A 26,105-nucleotide genomic window follows, 5' to 3' on the forward strand; every position below is an offset into this window, starting at 1 on the left:
ATGCAATATGCTGTTAGTACAGTTATCATTGCAGGCCAAGAAAGCAAAACAACCACTCAGCTTTATGGCAGATTATGTTTTAAGGACTGTTTATTGAAACAATTTACTGGCCAACTTAATTGTTAGGATAATGAGTTCATGCCAAATTAAAAAAATTAGAGTCATCACCCACACACTCATAAAACCCAAACGATGTCAGAGAAAAAAACCACACACACACACACAGAGTATACTGCGGTACAACATATGTGAGACAGAATTACCTTTCTATCCTCCCTAGTAAGTATAGAGCAATCTCCAGGAGTATAATCCCATATCTTTTTTGGAGGCTGATGGAAAGCAGAGGAGGAAATGAGGAAATGAGGATAAGGAAAGACATCACAGAGAATATGGAAACTGGATTAGAACACAGGGGGATACATTAGGGATTTGCATCAACACTGAAAATAAAATTAAAAAAAAAAAGAGAGGAAAAAAAAGGACAATCTGCTGTAGCACAAATACCGAAGATTAAGGAAGGCCAACGGCACATGCACAATTTAGGGAGAGGTGTTTTCAATACTTTCTGAAGCCATTTTTTAATTTTTATAAGATGTTTTCATGGATTTTGCACCCCCCAGAGGGAAGGCACAGGCAGTTGTAAAGCATTTGAAACAAAAAATACCCCAAAACAACAAAACAGCAAAAAAGGAAATCACAGTAAGAACAAAGTTTTTGCTTGCTCATTCTTCTTTTCAAAAGGAAGGGGTAGAACAAGGGCCTTTCGTAAATAAAAAGGAGATATATTTCCCCCCTCCATCCCCGCTCCCAACTGTGAACACAGATCCCGCTAATGAATGGCTGAATTCCCAGTGCTGGCATTGTAGAGCAATGAGAATGCACAGGTGTTATTTTTCATTTCACCTTTTTGGAGGGGATGGGGGGTAATGAACTTTGTAAAAGAAAATTCAACCTACATTTTATGGCTTTGGGGTTTCTGTTTGCTTGTTTTTAACTATGGTGGGATTGGTAATGTTGCCGAGGCCTGTTCAGAATGAAATCCTTTTCTCATGATTTCCCTTGCTAATTGGATAATGCCGTGCTACACACACTTCCCAACAGCACAGCTCCCATGTATGGGTGAAGCAGCTGCAACAACTGTCTATTCCCGGGGTGGCCAATCTGTGGCTCTGGAGCCACATGCGGCTCTTCAGAAGTTAATATGTGGCTCCTTGGATAGGCACCGACTCCAGGGCTGGAGCTACAGGCGCCAACTTTCCAGTGTGCCGGGGGGTGCTCGCTGCTCAACCCCTGGCTCTGCCACAGGCCCAGCCCCCACTCCACCCCTTCCCACCCCCTCCCCTGAACCTGCCGTGCCCTCGCTCCTCCCCTTCCCCCCCCATAGCCTCCTGCACACCACAAAACAGCTAATCGGGAGGTGCGGGCAGAGGGGGGGAGATGCTGATCGGTGGGGCTGCTGGTGGGTGGGAGGCCCTGGGCGTGGGGGGCTGCTGATATATTACTGTGGCTCTCTGGCAATGTACATTGGTAAATTCTGGCTCCTTCTCAGGCTCAGGTTGGCCACCCCTGGTCTATTCTCTCTCAGTGAATCCAGAATAAACTTGCTGATCATGTTACCAAACAGAAAAAACATCACTTCTTGTTTTACAAACAGAGCACAGTCCTAGGTGTTTACACTGTTCACACAGCTGTGGTATCTGAACACCTGAGTCATTGATTGAGACTAGAGAGAGCTCACCAATGTCAATTTTACTGGAGGTGGAACTGAGCAGCAATCTTGCTCTGAATTTCAGCTCCTGATCTGAATTTCTCCCAAGTTCTGGGATTGACTGGATCTGGGTTTCTGGATTGGGCATATTTCTACTTTTTACTGCCACCTTTTGGGCTGCAGACACTATAAATGACTATTACGAATCCCAAGAGGTCTGTGGCTGACAGTCATCAGTGTTTAGGGCTACGGAAGACAGCCTTGCAGAGTCAATAGGGGTCTCCCTTTTCTCAGCTCCCGCTTCCCAGTATCAGAGCAAAGAGCCAAACTGCAACTGCCTTACAAGTGTTTGGGTGAAGGTGCTGGTGTGCATTTGACAAGCCGATGGAACTATTGACTGAATGTTATATTCTGTGGACAGGTCCTGAGGAAAATCAAAATTAGGGAATAAGCATGTGGGGTGTGAGGTGGAAGAGTCTCAGTGACATACCCAAAAGGAGTCCATGCTGCCAAAGTATCCTAAACTCTACAGGGACTGAACATCGAATCCCACTCAAACAACTGGGGTATTGCCTGCACGGTCCCATGGGACTGGCTAGGAATGGATTGGCAATCCTGAGCCTCACCTCATCCATCCCAGGATGACTGCTGAGACTTGCTCAATTTCAAAGTCATGTTAACAGGGGACCTCTGATTAAACATGATTTAGCAGTGACATTCGATGACCTGGCCTTCTAGCAGCCTGGAGGAGTACTACTGCTGAGAGCTGTCAGCTGCTTTTTCAGACCAAGCGAGCAGCAGAGCTCAGCTTACAGAGCAGAACTTCAGTGAAGCATTGTTCAACTTGCCACAATTTCCAGTGAGGGACAGATTACTCACAGATTAAAAGATCACACATTGCATCAATGCACAGTGTGCACAGATCACGCGTGCAGACTCACAAGGCAGTTCCATCAGCCAAGTGGCTGCACAGCTATCACGCTACCATCAGAAATTTTCAAGACAGAAATATGAGGGAGCAGTTACAGCTACAGGGGACACCTGGAAGCCCCAGAACACAAGACAGAATGGGCTAACAAAGCTACCATTGTGCACCTAGGGTCAAATGTTTAACTGCAGCGAATCTCATTCACATGCATAAGGTTAAGATGATGGAAAGGATTTCTTCACCAGGATCCCTTAGGATTAACTTAATTTCTTCTGAATGCAGGAGAGAGGGGAGGGAGTCGTGGGAGGGATGGATGGAAGTCTTTGGCAGGACTGTAGCAAGAAGGCCATTGGTGGGACTGCAGCAGGAACTGGAAGGCATTGGTGGGCCTTGCTCCTTCTTATCTTCATTTTTCTATTTAGACTCCTTGCAGGGTCATTAATGCAGGGGGAACTTCTCAGTGCTATCTACCCAAGTGGTTGCAAAATACAGTTACCTACCTTTCGTAACCTGTTCTTCGGGATGTGTTGCTCATGTCCATTCCATGTCATGTCAGGTGTGCATGTGCTGCATACACTGTTGCCGGAGAGTTTTCCCACAATGGTCTCCTTAGGGCTGGCTCTATCGCCCGTGGAGGCCTGTACTCATGCGTCGGTATAAGGGTGCCACCAGCCCCTGGCCCTCTCAATTCCTTCTTGCCATCAACTCCAAGGGCGGGGTAGGAGGGAAGGTCATGGAATGGACATGAGCAACACATTTTGAAGAACAACAGTTACAGAAGGTTAATAACTGTATTTTCTTCTTTTCAAAAGGAAGGGGTAGAACAAGGGCCTTTCATAAATAAAAAGGAGATATATTTTCCCCCCTCCATACCCGCTCCCAACTGTGAATACAGACCCTGCTAATGAATGGCTGAATTCCCAGTGCTGGCATTGTAGAGCAATGAGAATGCACAGGTGTTATTTTTCATTTCACCTTTTTGGAGGGGATGGGGGTAATGAACTTTGTAAGAGAAAATTCAACCTACATCTTATAGCTTTGGGGTTTTTGTTTGCTTGTTTTTAACTATGTTTTAACTCTTCCATGTCATGTGACTCACAAGCAGTGTCCTTGGAGATGGGATAGGAATTCATGGGCACAGCTCTTCCAAAATTGGCATCATCTCTGGCCTGTTGGGTGATGGCATAGTGGGATGCAAACATGTGGACCAATGACCATGTCACGGCCCTGCAGCTGTCCTGGATCAGAATATGTGCCAGGAAAGCTGCTGAAGATGCTTGCGCTCTTGTAGAATGGGCTTTCACGATGGCCAGAGGCAGGACCTTCACTTGTTAATAGCAGGCCTGGATACAGGTTGTGATCCAGGATGAGATCCTCTGGGATGACTCCAGGAGACCCTTTATTCTCTCCATGATAGCAACAAAGAGTTGTGTCAATTTGTGGAAGGGACTTGTCCTGTTAATGTAAAAGGCTAATGCCCTTCTAATGTCCAGGGAGTGTAACTGTCGCTCCTCTTCTGTCTTGTGCAGTTTGGGGAAGAAGACAGGCAGGAAAATGTTTTGGTTGACATGAAACTGTGACAGCACCTTGGGTAGAAAGGCGAGGTGGGGACACTGTTGGACCTTATCTCTGAAGAAAACAGTATAGGGAGGGCTCCAAGGTCAACTCAGAAACTCTCCTGGCTGAAATGATTACTACCAGGAAAGCAACCTTCCAGGAGAGAAGCAGCAAGGAGCAGGATGCCAAGGGCATAGACAGAACCAGGTTTAAGTCCCAAGGTGGAACTGGTCACAAACCTGGGGGTAGAGCTTCTCCAACTCCTTAATGAAGCTGCTCATCATCTCCTGGGTGAAGACCAGTCTGTCTCGGATTGGGGGCGGGAATGCTGAGATGGCTGCCTAGCGAACCTTGATTGATGACAATGAAAGACCTTAGAGATATTCTAAGATGGACTGCAAGGAGGGCTGTGCTGGGTAAAGGCTCCTCTCGGCTACTCAGCAAGTGAAGCATTTCCACTTGGCCAGACAGGTGGCCCTGGTAGAGGGCATTCTGCTACCTAGCAAAACCTGATGGATCTGCTCCAAGCATGCCCTCTCCTCAGGATTTAGCCAGGCAGCAGCTACGCTGTCAAGTGTAGGCCTACGAGGTTTGGATGGAGGAGCCTCCCATGATCCTGCGATAATATGTCTGGCCTGAGAGGGAGCAGCTACTCTCTGTGAGATCTAGGAGCATGCTCAACCAATGCTGGCGAGGCCATGCTGGGTCTACCAGGATGACCTTTGCCTTGACCCTTTTGATCTTTAGTAGAACCTCGCAAACTAGGGGAATCGGAGGGAAAGCATACAGCAGGCTGTCCGACCATAGAATCATAGAATCATAGAATATCAGGGTTGGAAGGGACCCCAGAAGGTCATCTAGTCCAACCCCCTGCTCGAAGCAGGACCAATTCCCACTTAAATCATCCCAGCCAGGGCTTTGTCAAGCCTGACCTTAAAAACCTCTAAGGAAGGAGATTCTACCACCTCCCTAGGTAACGCATTCCAGTGTTTCACCACCCTCTTAGTGAAAAAGTTTTTCCTAATATCCAATCTAAACCTCCCCCACTGCAACTTGAGACCATTACTCCTCGTTCTGTCATCTGCTACCATTGAGAACAGTCTAGAGCCATCCTCTTTGGAACCCCCTTTCAGGTAGTTGAAAGCAGCTATCAAATCCCCCCTCATTCTTCTCTTCTGCAGGCTAAACAATCCCAGCTCCCTCAGCCTCTCCTCATAACTCATGTGTTCCAGACCCCTAATCATTTTTGTTGCCCTTCGCTGGACTCTCTCCAATTTATCCACATCCTTCTTGAAGTGTGGGGCCCAAAACTGGACACAGTACTCCAGATGAGGCCTCACCAATGTCGAATAGAGGGGAACGATCACGTCCCTCGATCTGCTCGCTATGCCCCTACTTATACATCCCAAAATGCCATTGGCCTTCTTGGCAACAAGGGCACACTGCTGACTCATATCCAGCTTCTCGTCCACTGTCACCCCTAGGTCCTTTTCCGCAGAACTGCTGCCTAGCCATTCGGTCCCTAGTCTGTAGCTGTGCATTGGGTTCTTCCGTCCTAAGTGCAGGACCCTGCACTTATCCTTATTGAACCTCATCAGATTCCTTTTGGCCCAATCTTCCAATTTGTCTAGGTCCTTCTGTATCCTATCCCTCCCCTCCAGCGTATCTACCACTCCTCCCAGTTTAGTATCATCCGCAAATTTGCTGAGAGTGCAATCCACACCATCCTCCAGATCATTTATGAAGATATTGAACAAAACCATGATCATAGGAAGGCATCTGAGAGAGAGCCTTTGCCTTGATCGAACCTTGAGCAAAAGCAGTGACATTTCCTGTTCTGCACAGTGGTGAACAGGTCCACCTGGGGAGTCCCCCACCTCTGGAAGATTACACTGGTGACCTCTGAGTGGACAGACCACTCGTGGTGAGAGGAGAAGGACCTGCTGAGGCAATCCGCTGGCATGTTCCGCTCCCCAGGAATTGGCAACGCCTCCAGGTGAATGGAATGCTTCACGCAGAAATCCCATAGACCGAGGGCTTCCTGGAAGAAGATCTTGGAGTCTGCCCCTCCTTTTTTTTTTGACATAAAACACTGACGCTGTATTGTTCGTCAATATTTTCACACTTTTGCCTGAGAGCTGTAGAAGGAACATTTCGCAGGCCAAGCGTATTGCTCTGAGCTCCTTCACATTTATACATAAGGATATTAGTAGGAGCATTGCCAGGAGATAGAGGGAAGTGATTATTCCCCTCTATTCGGCACTGGTGAGGCCACATCTGGAGTACTGTGTCCAGTTTTGGGCCTCCCACTACAGAAAGGATGTGGACAAATTGGAGAGAGTCCAGCGGAGGGCAACGAAAATGATCAGGGGGCTGGGGCACATGACTTACGAGGAGAAGCTGAGGGAACTCGGCTTGTTTTCAACCTGTGGAACTCCTTGCCTGAGGAGGTTGTGAAGGCTAAAACTAAAACAGCGTTTAAAAGAGAACTGGTTAAATTCATGGAGGTTAGGTTCATTAATGGCTATTAGCCAGGATGGGTAAAGAATGGTGTCCCTAGCCTCTGTTTTGTCAGAGGGTGGAGATGGATAGCAGGAGAGAGATCACTAGATCATTACCTGTTAGGTTCATGGGGCACCTGGCATTGGCCACTGTCGGTAGACAGGAGACTGGGCTAGATGGACCTTTTGTCTGACCCAGTATGGCCTTTCTTATGTTATCTTCTTATGTTTAGTCTGCAGAAAGAAGAGTGAAGGGGGATTTGATAGCAGCCTTCAACTACCTGAAGGGGGGTTCCAAAGAGGATTGAGCTTGGCTGTTCTTAGTGGTGTCAGATGACAGAACAAGGAGCAATGGTCTCAAGTTGCAGCGGGGCAGGTCTAGGTTGGATATTAGGAAACACTATTTCAATAGGAGGGTGGGGAACCACTGGAATGGGTTACCTCGGGAGGTGGTGGAATCTCCTTCCTTAGAGGTTTTTAAGGCCTGACTTGACAAAGCCCTGGCTGGGCTGATTTAGTTGGGGTTGGTCCTGCTTTGAGCAGGGGGTTGGACTAGATGACCTCCTGAGGTCCCTTCCAACCCTAATCTTCTATGATTGTATGATTCCATGATAGTTCATCTCATGTAAGGGCATTTGAGGTGGATCAAAGGTTAGAGGGCTGGATGTTGCGGATGGTGTTGTGCACCTCTGCCAGGATGGCAAGTGGCCCAGTGCAGGTCGCACCTCACTCCCCAAGTCTCTCTGGTCCCCCTTGGACACCAGAAAGCGCCCTCTCTCTGTGCACTTCTTGTGCTGCGTCCTCTGCGGTGGGGATGTTGAACGGTGTCGAGGGGCACACCGTGCCAGAGGAGCACTACGCACTGAGGCAAATGTGCTTGGTGCCGAGTCCGACCGACTCACCTCGGAGACCAGTCTAAGCGCAGCTTCCATCAGCAGGGCTTTCAAACTGATGTCCCTTTCCTGATAGTGTGCAGCCTGAAGCCCCAGCAGATTCTGCACTTATCTCTGAAGTGAGCCTCCCCCAGGGACTTTAGACAGCTGGAGGGGGAACAGCTCTCTGGCATGGGCTTAGCACAGGCAGCACATGGTTTGAAGCCTGGGGACTGGGGCATGCTCCGTTCCAGGAACAACATTCCTTAAGGGGACCAACAAACTAACACTTACTAACTACAACGAAGAGTTCAGTAAACCACTGGAGAAGGCTTGCCAAAGCAAGAGAACACTGTTCCAGCAACCACCACGGGTGGTAAGAAGGAACCGAGATGGCGAGGAGCCAGCAGCACCCCTTATACTGGCATATGAGTGCAGGCCTCCAGGGGGCAATAGGGCCAGCCCCATGGATACCATGTGCTGACATGACATGACATGGAATGGACTTGAACAAGCACTCGAAGAAGAACACATGTTTCTGCTTGGAACACTATTCTAGTCTGGGAATCCCCTCTCGGAGGCTGGACAGGTGGAGAGGACATGGCTGCATGACTAAGGACACAAATACGAATGTTGAAGAAACATCCCCTCTCATTTCTGCTGCTTTGAGCAAGGTCTAACATCACTGTTTTCTTTTAGATGTTAACCTTTGATTTAAGTCAATTTTAAGGAATGTGATTGAAGAGAGGACAAATATGCAGTACCCCAGTGCTGGCTCAAAAGCTCCCATTGGCCGGGAACCACAGCCAATGGGAGCTGTGGGGGCGGCGCCTGCAGGTACGGGCAGCGTGCATTGCGCAGTCCCCTGGCTGCTCTGCCTAGGGTCCGGACATGCCATCCACTTCCAGGAGCAGCACAGAGCCAGGGTGCCTTAGCCCCGCTGTACCACTGACTGCGAGTTGCCTGAGGTAAGGGCCGCCCATCCAGAGCCTGCACTGCAACCCCTCTGCCCCAGGTTGGAACCCCCTCCCACACCCTAACACCCTCCCAGAGCCTGCACCCCGAATCTCCTCCCGCACCCCAACCCCATGCCCCACCCCTGAGCCCCCTCCTGCACCCCAAACCCCTCTTCCCCAACCCCATCCGAGAGCCCGACCCCTCACCCCCTCCTGCACCCTAAACCCTTCATTTCTGGCCCCACCCTGGAGCGTAGGGGAAGTCCTGAGCCTCGGAGCTGTGAACACTAGCTCACCCCGCTGCAGAGGGAAGCCCCGAGCCTCCACCCCCATCCCTGCGGGGCTGTGTGTGGCCTACAACACCTGATAGAAAAAAGGTTCCTCACCCCTGCCCTAAAGGCCATATTGTTTGTATAGCCAAGGGTCTGCTACCAACATCTGTAGGCAGAGACAGGCTCCTCACAGCCTTGTGGCAAGCAAGGTGGCAACCTGGGCAGCAGTGACCATGAGATGGTTGAGTTCAGGATCCTGACAAAAGGAAGAAAGGAGAGTAGCAAAATATGGACCCTGGGCTTCAGAAAAGCAGACTTTGACTCCCTCAGGGAGCTGATGGGCAGGATCCCCTGGAAAGCTAACATAAGGGGGAAAGGAGTCCAGGAGAGCTGGCTGTATTTTAAAGAAGCCTTATTGAGGGCGCAGGAACAAACCAGCCTGATGTGCAGAAAGAATAGCAAATATGGCAGGCGACCAGCTTGGCTTAACAGTGAAATCTTCGGTGAGCTTAAACTCAAAAAGGAAGCTTACAAGAAGTGGAAATTTGTACAGATGACTAGGGAGGAGTATAAAAATATTGCTCGAGCATGCAAGGGTGCAATCAGGAAGACCCAAGACAACTGGAGTTGCTGCACTGGGCAACACAGTATGGGGAGGAGGTGACCAGCCCTCAGTGGTGAAAGAACAGGTTAAGGACTATTTAGAAAAGCTAGACATGCACAAGTCCATGGGTCCAGATCTAATGCACACAAGGGTGCTGAGGGAGTTGGCTGCTGTGATTGCAGAGCCACTGGCCATTATCTTTGAAGATTCATGGTGATCGGGGGAGGTCCTGGATGATTGGAAAAAGGCAAATATAGTGCCCATCTTTAAAAAAGAGAAGAAAGAGAACCTGGGGAACTATAGACCGGTCAGCCTCACTTCAGTCCCGGGCAAAATCATGGAGCAGGACCTCAAGGAATCCATTTTGAAGCCTATGGAGGAGAGGAAGGTCACCAGGAACAGTCAACATGGATTCACCACGGGCAAGTCATGCCTGACCAACCTGATTGCTTTCTATGATGAGATAACTGGCTCTGTGAATATGGGGAAAGCGGTGGATGTGATATCTCTTGACTTTAGCAAAGCTTTTGATACTGTCTCCCACAGTATTCTTGCCAGCAAGTTAAAGAAATATGGATTGGATGAATGGATTATAAGGTGGATAGAAAGCTGGCTAGATTGTCCAGCTCAACGGGTAGTGATCAATGGCTCGATGTCTAGTTGGCAGCCGGTATCAAGAAGAATGCCCAAAGGGTCAGTCCTGGGGCCAGTTATGTTCAACTTCTTTATCAATGATCTTGATGATGGGATTAATTGCATGCTCAGCAAATTCGCAGATGACACTAAACTGTGGGGAGAGGTATGCTGGAGGATAGGGATAGGGTCCAGAGTAACTAGACAAATTGGAGGATTGGGCCAAAAGAAATCTGATGAGGTTCAACAAGGACAAGTGCAGAGTCCTGCACTTAGGAAGGAAGAATCCCATGCACCGCTACAGACTGGGGACCGATTGTCTTAGCATCAATTCTGCAGAAAGGGACCTGGGGATTACAGTGGATGAGAAGCTGGGTATGAGTCAGCAGTGTGCCCTTGTTGCCAAGAAGGCCAACAGCATATTGGGCTATATTTGTAGGAGCATTGCCGGCAGATCAAGGGAAGTGATTATTCCCCTCTATTCCTTATTGGATAATTAGGATCCATTTAGTCATTCTTATAGCCGTGAAATGCAGGCTATGCAGATGGACTGGAAATAAAAATATGTGATTCTCTTGATTAGACTTTTTGGAGGGAATTGTTTCTGGGAATAACCCTGGGATCCTTGATGCAAACCACTGCAACATATTTGGCAGAGAACAGGTTGCATGAAGAAGGCAAAGAGGAGGGAACAGGGTCAAGATCAGTTTATAGACAGCTGGTACTTTTTGACCACAGATGAAGGACCCAGAGCTATAATATGAGAGTGACTCTCATTGACTTAAAATTATGTAATAGGTTAAGTAGCAGCCATCCAGATCTTGTGAGAGGAGAAGGGAATGCGAGTATGGAAAAGGGGACACTAAATGAATGAGAACTATACCTTTAAAAGTAAAACCTCAAGCTGAACTCTGACACATGAAAGTGATATTGACTCACTAGTTGGCATATTTTCCTGTGAAGCTGAAGGTCAAATATTATGTCTTTAAAATGTTTTAAATGGTCACCGAACTACTATTATATGTCAGTGCCAAGGCTCAGTTATGAACTGTCATGTTTCATTAATGATCTGGAGGATGGCATGGACTGCACCCTCAGCAAGTTTGCAGATGACACCAAACTGGGAGGAGAGGTAGATACGCTGGAGGGTAGGGATAGGATACAGAGGGACCTAGACAAATTAGAGGATTGGGCCAAAAGAAATCTGATGAGGTTCAACAAGGACAAGTGCAGAGTCCTGCACTTAGGATGGAAGAATCCCATGCACTGCTACAGACTAGGGACTGAGTGGCTAGGCAGCAGTTCTGCAGAAAAGGACCTAGGGGTTACAGTGGACGAGAAACTGGATATGAGTCAATAGTGTGCACTTGTTGCCAAGAAGGCCAATGGCATTTTGGGCTGTATAAGTAGGGGCATTGCCAGCACATCGAGGGATGTGATTGTTCCCCTCTATTCGACATTCGTGAGGCCTCATCTGGAGTACTGTGTTTGGTTTTGGGCCCCAACCTACAAGAAGGATGTAGAAAAATTGGAAAACGTCCAGCAGAGGGCAACAAAAATGATTAGGGGACTGGAACACGTGATTAATGAGGAAAGGCTGAGGGAACTGGGATTGTTTAGTCTGCGGAAGAGAAGAATGAGGGGTGATTTGATAGCTGCTTTCAACTACCTGAAAGGGGGTTCCAAAGAGGATAGATCTAGACTGTTCTCAGTGGTAGCAGATGACAGAACGAGGAGTAATGGTCTCAAGTTGCAGTGGGGGAGGTTTAGGTTGGATATTAGGAAAAACTTTTTCACTAGGAGGGTGGTGAAACACTGGAATGCATTACCTAGGGAGGTGGTGGAATCTCCTTCCTTAGAAGTTTTTAAGGTCAGGCTTGACAAAACCCTGGCTGGGATGATTTAGTTGGGGATTGGTCCTGCTTTGAGCAGGGGGTTGGACTAGCTGACCTCCTGAGGTCCCTTTCAACCCTGATATTCTATGATTCTATGAATCTGGAAGTGCTGTCTCATTGAGTATCTAGGAACTAGAGTAGAGTTGCAACAGCATCATTACAAAATGCAGGTTGACTTTATTAATCATTGCAGCTAGCAAACTTACCGGTTTCCCAAACTCCAATTCCGAAAAGAATTTATACCAAGGTTCATTCTTTAAATCTATCTCTTCTGGACTTATATCCCGAGTCTAAAGGAGTTGGTGATAAGGGAATGAAAGAAAGAGAAGGATAACATTATGCAAAGAATACATAGGAAAGGGACTGTTAGAGATGCAGTCTCAATGTTTTCAATTGAATAATGTGGCTAGTTAGCCTAATAATTTAGTACTTCTACAATACCTTCCATTCAAGGATCTCTGAATGTTTTACAATCATTAATTAAACCTTACAGCACCCCTGGGAGAGAACTAGTTCAATTTTTAGATGGAGAAACTGAGGCAGATAGCAGTTAAGTGATTTGCTCAAGATAAGTCAGTGGAAGAGCTAGGAAAGCACCTCAGGACTCCTAATTTGCAATCCCTTGCTCCTACTGTTAAAAACTCTCTCAGGTTCAAGGTTAAGCCTATAATTTTTTTTTAATTTTCATTTGGAAAAAAAAAAAAAGCAAATTATCTATTGTTGAGCCCCAGAGCATTAAACATACTGCATCTTTAACAGCACATGGATATGTGAGAAACTGTGGTCCATACACAGCAAACAGAGTGAGAGGTGGCATTCTAAATCAAAGAGGACACAATTAGAGAGAGCACACTTCTGAAAGATCTCAAAGGGGATGAATAGGAAGACAATATACTTCGCTTATTCACAAATAAATGTTAGAGAATCAGACAAAACTAGAATGAAGGAAAAACCAGACAGGACAGGTAACAGCACAGCTGAAAAGAAAGCTCCCTTTCATGCCTAAAATCTATTTTAACAAAACAACTTAAAGTTGTTTAACCATATTTTTGGTGATGTGAGAGAACAAATCCAGTGCTCTAGGTTACGAAGATAGATCTGGTTAAATTTGATTTAAATGGATCTAGCCTTTAATTTAAGTGGCTCTAAGTGTATTATAAACTTATAGTTATTGCAGCAAGACGTGAAAGGCCCCCACCTCAGCCTGTATATCAGGGGTGGGCAAACTTTTTGGCCCGAGGGCCACATCAGGGAATAGAAATTGTATGGCAGGCCATGAATGCTCACAAAATTGGGGTTGGGGTGTGGGCTCTGGGGTGGGGCTGGGGATGAGAGGTTTGGGGTGCAGGAGGGTGCTCTGAGCTGGGATCGTGGGGTTTGGAGAGCGGGAAGGGGATCAGGGCTGGGGTAAGGGGTTGAGGCATGTGGAGAGGCTCAAGGGATGCAGGCTCCAAGCAGCGCTTACCTCAAGTGGTTCCTGGAAGAAGTGGCATGTCCCTTCTCCAGCTCATACGCAAAGGCGCGGTCAGGCGACTCTGCACACTGCCCCATCTGCAGGCACCACCCCTGCAGCTCCCATTGTAGTGCATAGGAGCCGGAGCGGGGCCATGCTGCGGCTTCTGGGAGCCACGTGGTGTGGCCCCGACCCTGTGGCCTGGCAGGAGCGCTGGAGTGGGGCCGAGCCGCGTGGTGCGGCCCCTGATCCAGTGCCCCGGCCGGACCAGGGCTGAGCCGGATGGTGCAGCTCCAACCCAGCGCCCCAGCCGGAGCGCTGCAGCGGGTCCAAGCCACGTGGTACGGCTTGCAGGCTGGCTTAAAATTGCTCACAGGCCGTAGTTTGCCCACCCCTGCTCTATATGCTACTGTTGTGGTGTATAGGGGCCATGCACAGGAGTCAATATAAGTAGCCCAGTGCTGTCCACTCCGCCCGATAGTGCTAGTGCAGATGTGTCAGAGTCAGACTGCAGGAGGGAGTTTTTCCATGGCACTGAACACTACAAGTGACTCTGGACTGCTGCGCATCCTGTAGGCAACACCGGGGAGGCTTCCATAAGTTAGAGCAGCCCCAAGGCTGCTTATACTAGTGGCCATTTCAGCTCCCTCAGCAGCCAAAAATCTGAAAGGCAAAAAGTTGGCATAAAGCCACCCTGGTCCCTCTCTCCTCCTGGGCTATACTTTCTGTGCAGTGTGTCTACTGAGGTGCAGTCCAGAATCCTCCCCTAAAATTAAGTTGTTTGTACAGTAACTCAGTGAAATGAGGTGCAAATAATTTTTGCCCACTGTAATACTGAGCACTTAGACAAATTTCTCCTGTAGACATCTTGAAAGGACTTTAAAAATCAATTAACCAAATCAGCCCTTGAATAAGTGGATCCAGCTTCCGCTGAAGTGAGTCAGTCAGGAGTTGTGGACATGTATGCCAAGGCTGACTTTGACCCTTTATCTATTACAGCACCTCTGTGGTGTACAGTAGGTGAGTAAGTATTATCACCCCCAGTTTACAGGGGTGGGAAAAGTGAGGAAGAGTCATGAAGTGACTTGCCCAAGACCACAAAAGAATGGTGTGTCAGAGATGGATTTAAAACCCAGGAGTTTCTAGCTCCTAGTGCTGTTCTCAAGACCACTGGATGGCTCTGCCCAGGGCTCTTTTCACAGAAGGCGGTGATTGTCAGATGCACTTCCACAATCTGGGTCCTGGCGGAGAAAACCTCAGAAAGTAGAGAACCTGATTTATCCTAACGGGATATGGCTAAGGAGAGAGTTCTGCCAGGGCTAGGGCCAGAACTAAGAAATGCCTGGCCCTCAGCCCTCTGTGCCAATCACAATAGCCAAAACCAAGCAATTCTTTGCAGTTTAGTGCCAACCCTTTGTGCTTGTTCTTCTTATGCTTCCAATTTTATTATCTCCTGTCCTAAGCTGGCTGCTACCCAAAACAACCCCCCCATGGGGGTATCTGACCCCATGGGGGGAGGGAGACGGGGAAACACTTGTATCTGAAAGTTAAATGGTTAAACTCTGTGTCACCTGGTGAAGTCACCACAAAAAGAGGTTAATTCCCAAGGGTCTAGAGTAAGCCTAGTTAAACCACAAGGGATTGGAGAAAGGTACTGCCATTAACTGCAGTCCAAACAGATGCAATGCCTCTGTTTCTATACATTATGTATTGACTCCCAAAAAGCTTTGAGCTTGTCGCATAGTAAAATTTACAGTGGAACTGATCTAAAGGCCATTGAAATCAATGGGAATCTTTGCATTGATGGCAAGAGCTTTGGATCAGGCCCCTAATAGCTACTGCTTTGAATATGGCATAGCAATTGCAACCTATTAATAGACTGCAAATTATCTTCACATAACCCTTCTACTGGTTTTTAGGTTTCCCTCAACAACACAAAACAAGGTCTACATATCACTATCATATTTAGACACGCTAGGGAAAAAGGATTCTGACACAGAGCACAATCAAACAACAGGCACTTCAGTCCCATTTTATATTTCAGCACCTGTCCTCTGTGATCTTTGGTTTGAAATGACAGCTGGTAAAAAAAGAAAAATGGTCAAGAGTGTCATTCTCAAAACTCACCTTACTCTTTACTTAACTGTGCAGGAGTCTTTCCAGCTGCTTTGGTGATTGTCCCTCTTCTGGTTTTTAGACTCTGATTCAGCAACGTTTTAAGCACAGGCTTAATTTTAAGCGTGTGAACAGTCCCACTGACTGGAGTGGGAATTGAGCATGGGCTTAAGTGCTTTGATGAATCAGGCTTTAAATCACAGAGCCTAAGCCTGTAGTCCTTAGGCAAAATTCCTGTTCAAATCTTGCTCCAGCCAGAACAGTAGGAATGACCCTTCCTATTATACGCAAACTAGGGGCCTGATTTGCCTCTCACTTACATCAGTGTACTGCATCCAATGCCCACTGGAGTCAAGGCAAGGATATCACTGATTTCAACAGGCATTGGATTGGGCCTGGACCAAGAAATTGAAATTGATGGTGTTACACTGGTGTGAAAGGAGAATTAGTCCCAGGAAAAAATAATGGGCCTTATGTTACTTGAAAGCAAATACTGAACAGGGAAAAACTCTGAGTCAGACTCTGAAACATATTATTCAGCAGTTTAGCCACATACTTCTGTTGCTTTTAAATTGCCTGTCACAACTGTATCTTAAAGTAAAAGTGACTGTTCGCTCTGTACAGCTCCTCAATCCTGCTCCAAAGCGTTAATGAAAACATGGCCCCAGACTTATACTGTGAGTCTCACAAACAATCAGCACTTTAAACTGTGCTTTCAAACAAATACCCCTCAAAGAACAATCACAACTTTAGGTACCAAAATATTCACTTAATAAAAAACACCTCCATATTTTTTGGAACTTCCTTGATTACACTAACACAGTATGAAATTTACTGTTAACTTCTTTAAAGCTGCTGACCTGAGAACAAAACAAACTTTGAACACTAGTCAGCCTGCTGCCTCAAACGCTATGGAATAAACTATTGCTGTGCATTAGAAATAAGCACATCTTTAAAACCAGAGACAAGCCATGGAGTCAAACACAGATTACAAACTAGGGTTAGTGAGCCATACTTAACACAGGTTTCAGAGTAGCAGCCGTGTTAGTCTGTATTCTGTAGCTCACGAAAGCTTATGCTCAAATAAATTTGTTAGTCTCTAAGGTGCCACAAGTACTCCTTTTCTTTATACTTAACACAGAAAACAACACATCCACAAGGAAAGGCCCCTCTCAGCTCCCCAGGATCTGCCTTTAGTGGAATGACAATGTTAAGAAGTTACTCAAACATTTGCAAAACAAAATATATGGGAATGGCATAACGTAGGCGATATAAGTGTAAGGAAACTTATCTGAATGGAAATATACAAACACTTGTGGAGCATACTGTAAACATAGGCCAAAGTCATGGAGCAGGATAAAAGGAACATTACCATCTTTTCATTGTCCAAAACAGAGGACTTTCCTGGCCGGTAGTCGTAAATGCTCTTTGGCTCTGCCCGGTATTTTCTGGTATCCACCTTCTTGTCTGGGGGTTCCCAATCATTCCTGAGGAAAGAGAAGCTAATTAGCCCAGAACTCTGCCATTGCCATGAAAATGAGTGTATTCTTTGGACAAGCTCCTTCCCCAGTTAATCTGGATTTAATCAGGGAATTTTTTAATCTATGGCTTTGTCTAACTGGCAACTGAATGACAAAAGTTTTGTCATTCAGAGGTGTTAAACCCTCCTCCCCATAAGAGAGAAAAGTTTTGTCGACAAAAAGCGCCTGTGTGAACTGCCGACAAAGCTACCGCCGCTCATTGGGGGTGGAAGTTTTTTGTCGACAGGAGAGCTCTCTCCTGCTGACAAACAGCAGCTACACTGCATGCCTTTTAGTGGCACAGCTGTGTCGCTAAAAGCTGCGTAGTGTAGACATAGCCTAAAGCAGGAAACTTGCGGCAACAGGAACAGGTCAGATGGGTTTGGGTTTGTTTTTTAATAGCAGCCAGAATTAAATCTGTGTACATGTATCAGCTGCTAAAAATCACTTGAAAGGACAGTAAAGGTTTCTGGCAATTCTTTTCCATGAATTGCCAAACTCACGCTTCTTTCCTTACTGAAAGTACCTTAGAGATAGTCCTGCAGAATTCCAACACCCCCCCAACTTTGAACTGAATCTAGGCTCGAACTCTTAAGTCACCCTCTGAGACTAGAACATCCCTCCACGCTCTGCCTGAATGTTGGGAAAGGGTGGAACTGGGGCTGAGGTCTGTGGTGTGGGCCCATCTTTCTTCTGCTGGGCGGTTCTAAGGGCTCATCTGTACTAGAGATCTGATGTGGTTGTACTGAACTGGCTTGTAAGTACAAATGGTTCAGACAACACTAGCCACCTGAAATGGTTTAAGTTCTGTGCACCATCCACACTAGCACTGTCCAGACCATCTCAGTTGCAATGCACTCTGGGAACCTATCCTACAATTCCCAGAAGTAGTGCATTCTGGCAGGTTTTGCAAGGCCACCAGTGTGCTGTGAGACAGTAAAGAGAGGGCTAAATTGAACCATTTCAGTTTGTGTGTATCACTACTGGTATGCTCGTGGTTCACACTGGACTGGTTAAGCATTAACCAGAACTAAACCTGCTGGTGAAAGGTTGCTTGTTCTGGCCAGTTATTAGACCATTTGTAGAGTGTTTTATAAATATTCTAGGGGCTTCAACCAGTCTAATTTCCACAGTGTAGAACAGACCTGATTGTTTTAGCACTTCCAACCCTAGGAAATATTCTCCCCAGCTGAGTCCTGCTGGTTTTGTTACCTGATAATGTAAAGCACTAATTAGTCTAATCTTTTGATTCACAAGAGTTTTACCAGGAAGCTACAGTACTTCCCCTTTAATTGCTATGCTGGGAGGATCATATCTATCAGAGATCATCATCTTCTAGTCATGTGACCTTAGGTGCTTTCTATGTTAGCAAACAGACTATGGAACTGCTCATTTGAAGCCAGTGTGAACCACTGAGAGGAAGTGGGAGCAGAGGGTTTTAAAAGCTGGTTGAATTAATCATTGCATAAAATATTCATAGCCTATTTTGCTTTCTCCCCACCCTCTGTTCAGTAAATGCATTTGTTATTATTACAATGAGCTTCTACAAGCATGGTTAAAAAGCAGGAGTGAAAACAGTATCTGATGCTAACTAGGACCTGAAAATCCCATTGACTTTGCAGTGTGTTGAACTGGGTTTCCAGGGCTGATTAGCTGATTGAGAGTCAGCAAGACCCATTTCCCAAACAAACTTTGCCAAGCCCTGAAATAAATCCAAACCCATGCTCTCCACAATGATGATGATGTGCATTTCAAGCAGGGATTCAGGGGCCCCAAGGTGCTAGGTGCTGTATAAATAAATAGTAAGAGATAGTCCTTGACCCAGAGAGCTTACAATTTAGACAAGACACATGAAGGACTGGAGAGGAAACAGGCACAAGAGTTGAAGGGACTTGCCTAAGGTCCCACAGCAGAGCCAGGAATAGAAAGCAGGTCCAGCATTCCAAGTCCTGTCTGCTAGACCATACTGCCCTTTACTTTCATTTTCACATGTCTCTGGATTTCCAAGTCCAGACTGGCTCTAAAAGGGCCTTTTTTCAGGAGACTTCCAACTCAGTTCTGTAGCCCCAAGAGGTTTAGAGACATTTTGGATACTTGTTAATATTTATATTACGGTTTAGTGCCTAGGAACCACAATTAAGGATAAGGACTTGCTGTGCTAGACATTGTACAGGCATGTACAAAGGGAAACAGTCCCTGCCCCAGAGCGGGCCTGAGCTACATGAAAAGATATGGAGGTGATAGATGAATGAGACAGACAAACAGAGGGGGTAGGTTGGGATGATGAAGGAACACATTAGGGTTTCAATACCGATCAGAGGAACAGCACAACCCCTTGCTATTCTCCAGATCCAAACTGCCCTGGACTCTGGGAAAGTTCAGCTCCAAATCCGGGTCCAAGCTTTGCATCTGAGTCCCCTCCTAATGAGAACTTTTGAGTTTCTCCCTTAGTTCAGGTTACCTTTCTGGGCTGGATTTCAGCGATGAAGTACGAGTTGGAAGTGGCAGAGTAGCAGATCTCTTAACAACCTTGTCAGGGTCAATGTTGTCCATCTCACTCTTGGACCGGGGCACTGAGGGCTGGGTTCTTGCTGCAAAAAGGCATATATAAAAATCTTGGTAAATTTTGTAGGAGGCCAAGACGAGTGATGCTTACTGTTAATTCATGTGCATAAAGTTGCACGTGAAATGTTACTTACTATCTTCAGAATAGGAATAATGAGGAGAGTAAGAATCAGAATCTTCATCTGAAAAACAAAACAAAATAGTTTGCAAGTCAGATGAAAGTGTTGCTTCGAGGCCTCTCTGCTTTCTTTTGGTCACACATTATCCTTAATCTCATAGTAATGTGCCAAACACCCATGACAAAGAGAGGATTCTAAGCAGTGAAAGTCACACTTAGAAAATAGTTTTTCGGTGAACTGTGAATATAAATTCTTTCCACTTCTTCAGCACCTCTTTACGTGGGTCTCAAAGTGCTTTACAACCATTTGTTCATTTAGTGTCACAAAACCTCTGTGAGGAGGTAGGTATTATTATACCAATGTTACCAAAAGCTGAAAGACAAACTGGGGTACTGAAGCCTTAAGTGACCTGCCTAAGGTAATATCAGAGTCAGAGATGGAAATAGAATCCAGGAGTTCTTGACTCTCAGTCACATGCTCCAATCACTGGACCACTCTGCCTCTATTAACTAGTATAGTGAATTTAAATATATTAACACACACAAATTATTCCTCAAGCACCAACAATGTGCTTTGTACAAAACAAACAGGGACCATGCTAGGTGCTGCATGTTCTTGTAGCAAAAAATAGTCCCTGCTCCCAACAGCGTACACTCTCAATAGGCCAGGCACAGAAAAGGGTGGGATAAAAGAAGTCTTATCATTCCCATTTTATACATGGGGATTTGAGGCACTTAGAGACTGTGCTTGTCTTCAGCAGGCTTTGGGACAAATCCTAGATGAGGTGCCCATAGTCTCAGAGGAAGTCAGTGTCAGGAACTGAACCCACAGTGCCTGAGTCCCAGTTTAAGGCCATCACCCCAAGACCATCCTTCCTTTCATGCTGATGATCCAAATTCAAGGTCTTGCATTTGTCTTGGAGATGTGGACAAGCCTAAGAGATACAGCATAGGAAAATGTATTACAGCAAATTCTGCAGAGAGAACTGTGGGTAAAGGGAAATTGGTGTTCTTGAGAAGAAATACCTAAAACAGCCAAGGATTAAGGGTAGCGTGATGGTGACTAGAAATACAGAATGGATGAGGCCATCAGAAGAACACCAGGTTAAACCAAATGCCTAGTGAACTCAGTGGTGTTGATTGACAGCCTGGGACAGTGAAATACACAATCCATTGACCAGGTACAGAACTGGCAATGGCAATGTAAGCACTCTCATGCGACCCCTGCCCCACCTATGTGCCTCAACACTGATCTGTAGGCACCATTGCAAGGGGTGGGAGGGTAGTTCCTGCTCGTGGTCCAATCCTTGCCCTCCCCATTTGAGGCGCTTGGAGCCATTTACCCTGAGGAACCAATTGGGTTGGAGAACGTAATAACTGACTTTGAATTTTCACCTTTAATTGAACCAAAAAGGGTGTGTTAAAGGCTCAGCTCAAACAAATTTTCTCTAGCTCTCTCCCCCCCCTTTGCTGAATTGTCTTGGTAAGCTACATTCTGACTGGAACAGCAGCAGGTTTAGCTCCTAACTGATGGTTAGTGACTCCATTATAATTATGATAGTCTTGAGCTGGCATAATGACAAACATCAGTTTTCAGCATCATTTCCATATTTCAATCTAAACGGCAGAAAAAGGATGCAGTTTGCTGGAAAGGTGATGGTTATTCCCATATTAAACAATGGGTTTTCTCTAGAGAGTACAATATATGGCAAATCATAAAATCTCCTGTTCCTAAAAGCACAGGTGAATGAATGTCTAAAAATACCCTCTCAGCCAACTGCCTCTAAGGAAGTTATTTAAAGCTGATGGAATAATGAAAACACTTCTTTACAAATTATTTATTTGAAGGAAAATGCCAAAATTTATTGCAGCTAATAATTCAGCCAATAAAAACATATAGAAGCACTGCATTTCAAGAAAGTGCTAGTTTCCAACTGGGTCTGCATCTTTCCAGTTTCAATATTCATAAAATCACAGAATCATAGAATATTAGTGTTGGAAGAGACCTCAGGAAGTCATCTAGTCCAAGCCCCTGCTCAAAGTAGGACCATTCCCCAACTAAATCATCCCAGCCAGGGCTTTGTCAAGCCTGACCTTAAAAACCTCTAAGGATGGAGATTCCACCACCTCCCTAGGTAACGCATTCCAGTGTTTCACCACCCTCTTAGTGAAAAAGTTTTTCCTAATATCCAACCTAAACCTCCCCCACTGCAACTTGAGACCATTACTCCTTGTTCTGTCATCTTGTACCATTGAGAACAGTCTAGATCCATCCTCTTTGGAACCTCCTTTCAGGTAGTTGAAAGCAGCTATCAAATCCCCTCTCATTCTTCTCTTCTGCAGACTAAACAATCCCAGTTCCCTCAGCCTCTCCTCATAAGTCATGTGCTCCAGTCCCCTAATCATTTTTGTTGCCCTCCGCTGGACTCTTTCCAATTTGTCCACATCCTTCTTGTAGTGTGGGGCCCAAAACTGGACACAGTACTCCAGATAAGGCCTCACCAATGCCGAACAGAGGGGAAGGATCACGTCCCTCAATCTGCTGGCAATGCTCCTACTTATGCAGCCCAAAATGCCGTTGGCCTTCTTGGCAACAAGTGCACACTATTGACTCATATCCAGCTTCTCATTCACTGTAACCCCTTGGTCCTTTTCTGCAGAACTGCTGCCTAGCCACTCGGTCCCTAGTCTGTAGTAGTGTATGGAATTCTTCCATTCTAAGTGCAGGACTCTGCTCTTTTCCTTGTTGAACCTCATCAGATTTCTTTTGGCCCAATCCTCTAATTTGTCTAGGTCCCTCTGTATTCTATCTACCACTCCTCCCAGTTTTGTGTCATCTGCAAACTCGCTGAGGGTGCAATCCACACCATTCACCAGATCGTTAATGAAGATATTGAACAAAACCGGCCCCAGGACTGATCCTTTGGGCACTCTGCTTGATACCTTAATAACTGGAATATATATATATAACGCTTTGCATCTCAGTGTTTTGCAAAGATGAGTAAGCATATTTATTCCCATTTGACAATGGGGAATACTGAAGGACTGATTGACTTGGTAAAGATCATACAGTAAGTCACTGGCAGAACTGGGAATAGACACCAGGGCTCTTGATTCCCAGTCCTGTACCGTACCCATAGGGCCTTCCTTATGGGAGGTAGGAATCACCAGTTCATCGCTTCAATATTGGACTCCTTCTGTAAGACAAGGACTTTTCCTTGTAGTTTGTATTGCACCTTAAGAAGTGTAGTAGTTGTGTGTGGGGCCCAAACCAAAACTCTGGGGCTGAACTTCCCACACTTTGCAGGTATTTGAAATAAGAGCCCAGATCAGAATTCTGTAAATGGCTTCTGTCTCTATAATGGCCTAAACCCAAACCCTGAATTTTGGATTGTTTGAAACCTGGATTTGAATTATGAGGCTTCAGTCCATCTCTGTTCAAACCCTTTGTTTCATATTTAGAAAAACTTCCAAAAGACTTTGAATAGTCTAGAACTGCCAGAATGGACCCAATTATTGCCACTATCTTGGATTCTCTAATAAAGAAAGAATCCAAGCAGATATCAAAAGCCAAACATACTTTGCATGGTAGCAACAACAAAGGACAAATGTTTGGTCTAATAATATTGCGACTACCTAAAGCTGAGCATATTATTTATCTGTGCATTTATGCATGAGCAGAAAACATTTATGGGAATACAAAGCCCTCCTGCATTAATGACAGTGCTTTGTGGCAAAATACATTAGTTCTGACAAAAGTAAAATGGATCCTGAAACAAGAAAATTGAATCATCTTTATAACAATCATTCATCATCTTATCATAGTCTCTCTCTCACACAATATCTCTGCTATTAAGGCATCAAATACATTGCACTTGTATAGGATAGCACTTTTCATCCATACATCTCAAAGCACCAAAGGTGGGCATGTATCTTATCCCCATGTCTCGAAGTATCTGTTCCCCATTCATTTTAACAGGGGATGTGAGTCTAAATCTCCTAGCCTGTTTTGACATAAGGGATCCATATTTTATGTTCGACCATGCACAACTCACCGTACGTGTTGTATAAAAATGGTCTGGAAAGATTATTTAATAGTCTCACCAGGGCGGGCTTCAGGCACAGGCAAAGTAGGCAAGTTTCCTACGTTGTAGCAGTAAAGGGCTCTGGAAAACCTCTACTGATTACTCCCAAACAGGCCAGTCCCAAACCACACTTCCCCCAGTGGGAGATGTCTGCCCACCTAGCCTGTCCTGGCTCCTGTTCAGCTGAGTGCAGCAGATGCCAATGCTTCTCACATGTAGAGGACAGTCTCTTCAGCACTGGCTACTGCAGCAGCTCCTTGGAAAGTGAGAGTGCAAAGGGTTCTGAGCAGCGCTTGAACCACCCCCTGAACCACCCCCTGAGCAACCACCCACCAGCAGGACAAAAGGATAGCTAGGGGATACAATGGGTTTCCCGGTAAAGAATGCCAAATCCTGTCCTTGAGCTCCTGAGGCCAGCCTTGAGCAAACCGACATGTGCAACATCCCATTTATTCTAAAATGTACTTTAATAAAAAGAGAGATAGACACTAACAGCCCGATCCAAAGACCATGGAAACTTTAGGGAATCTTGTCAAAGGGCTTCAGTGACTTTTGAGCCAGGCACTATCCTGTGTTACTATTAAAAACTTTAAGAGCAGATTAAAGAAATGTATTGCTCCCAAGGAAAACAAAACCATACTTAAAGCCATCTTTCAAGAGACATCATCAAGATGAGATGTAAGTCAGCATTGTATGAATGTTAAGTAACCACTGCACACATATGGCTAGGTATAGCTGACTATGCACATGAAACAAAGCAGAGCCCAGTTTTGTAGCATTAGTCAAAGGCTAGTGAAAAAGCCAGAAGAGCACCACAAAGCCAAAATAGGCCTCAAACCATCACGGCAACACTCAAAAGACAGCAAACTATTAGGAGGCAGCATGACACTCAGTGGCTAGGAGAAGCTCCAGGGAGAAAATAAATGGACAAGGCAGCATTTGTGCAGAAAAAGGTATCTTGTCCTTTACTATTACCTTCAGATTTAGGACTAGGAGTAGACGCAGGAAACTGGTATGTAGGACAGTAAGGATTGTCTTCTGCGGCAGAGAAAAGCAGTATGTATTGAGACTATCCACAGTGAAGTGGAGGCACCATATCATTTCCCCAACTTTCTACCACTGTAAACTTTTATTGCCTATTTTGATAATAGTAGACTGAAATGGTATCATACTTTCAAACACATAAATGGGTTAGGAAGGATTTAGTCATTTTATACATCACAGACTAAGGCACACTAGGTGTACTCGAATTTCCACCATGAGTAATAAATGGATAATGATAATCTAGTACCTGAATCTAGTTACTATAATGGAGCTACGGTACAGTTAACTCAAACACAAGACAACAGATACTCTGGCTGAACTTATGGTACCTTCGGGTGTTTGCTGGATTTCAGGAAGTTCAGGGAATTTGTAGGTAGGGCAATAAGGGTTTTCTTCAGGAGTTTCTAAGTGGAAGGAGCAAGTTTTAGAAAAAGAACAGAAAGGAAAGATTTAAAGGAGAAGTCCAGGTGAGGCAAGAATCCACAGAAGTTGTGGAACAATCCTTCTCATGCCGAGTCTATAATGTAACAAAGCCATGGGCACATCAGTGGTTATCACTGCGGTGCACATCTGGGCTGCTTGGAAGACAGCAGGAGACAGCAGGGATTGAACTCATCCTCTGCTCCTGAAGCATGTGCCTCTATCATCTGAGGTGAAGGACAATCTGTGTCAGCAGCACAAGGGTTACGACTCACAGCTTGAGCAGTTCTCATTCCGTCCAGTTCAGTGGTTATATAAACTCACTCGTCAGCTCATCAAAATAGCATCTGCAGCAGCAAATGCAAACCAACTTGCATTATTTTATATCCACTGTGTTTCATTTAGTAAGCACAGCTCAGAATTGTGTTGTCATGTACATCAGGCCTTATGCATGGCTGGATTGCTAATACCATCTCATTCATTTCTTACACTACTAAGAGATGTGGAACATACAATGTACCAAAAAGTAATGCATTAATGGAGGATATATTGTAACCAATATATAAGTACTCTCCATAGTTTTGGCTTTTAAATATATCAACAGTATTAAACAGCAGAAGTCTGATTCAGATCCCACTGAAATTAATGGGAGTCTTTCCATTCACGTAATAGGTTTTGGATCAGGCCCTAAGTTATTAAGCAATGTAACATTACCAATTCCTTTCTCTTGCAAACTGTCCATATTTTCACAGGGCAGCCTCTCCTTGTTTAAAAGTCAACTCGGTGTCATTGTACTTGCTAAGACTGAAGTTTAGGGACCTGTTTTCCAGCACCAGTTGATGGCATTGCTAGATAAGGA

At 45.5% G+C, this 26,105-nt stretch overlaps 1 protein-coding gene across 50 annotated transcripts in view; it reads right to left on the minus strand.

The window, feature by feature from the left end:
- The window catches only part of SORBS1 (sorbin and SH3 domain containing 1), a 263,699-nt gene that overhangs the window by 42,712 nt on the left and 194,882 nt on the right, over nt 1–26,105 (minus strand). For 26 of the 50 annotated variants that reach the window (XM_073352785.1, XM_073352771.1, XM_073352772.1 and 23 more), the window contains 6 exons: nt 25,156–25,230; nt 19,714–19,761; nt 19,476–19,605; nt 16,867–16,981; nt 12,133–12,216; nt 264–329 (listed from right to left, as the gene is read on the minus strand). In XM_073352785.1, coding sequence (XP_073208886.1) covers nt 264–329; nt 12,133–12,216; nt 16,867–16,981; nt 19,476–19,605; nt 19,714–19,761; nt 25,156–25,230 — 518 coding nt within the window. The remainder of the gene's footprint in view (nt 1–263; nt 330–12,132; nt 12,217–16,866; nt 16,982–19,475; nt 19,606–19,713; nt 19,762–25,155; nt 25,231–26,105) is intronic. The other 24 variants (XM_073352789.1, XM_073352777.1, XM_073352794.1 and 21 more) reach the window with 5 other exon arrangements.

Source organism: Lepidochelys kempii, chromosome 7 (genome assembly GCF_965140265.1).
Source record: "Lepidochelys kempii isolate rLepKem1 chromosome 7, rLepKem1.hap2, whole genome shotgun sequence".
NCBI classification, from domain to species: domain Eukaryota; kingdom Metazoa; phylum Chordata; order Testudines; family Cheloniidae; genus Lepidochelys; species Lepidochelys kempii.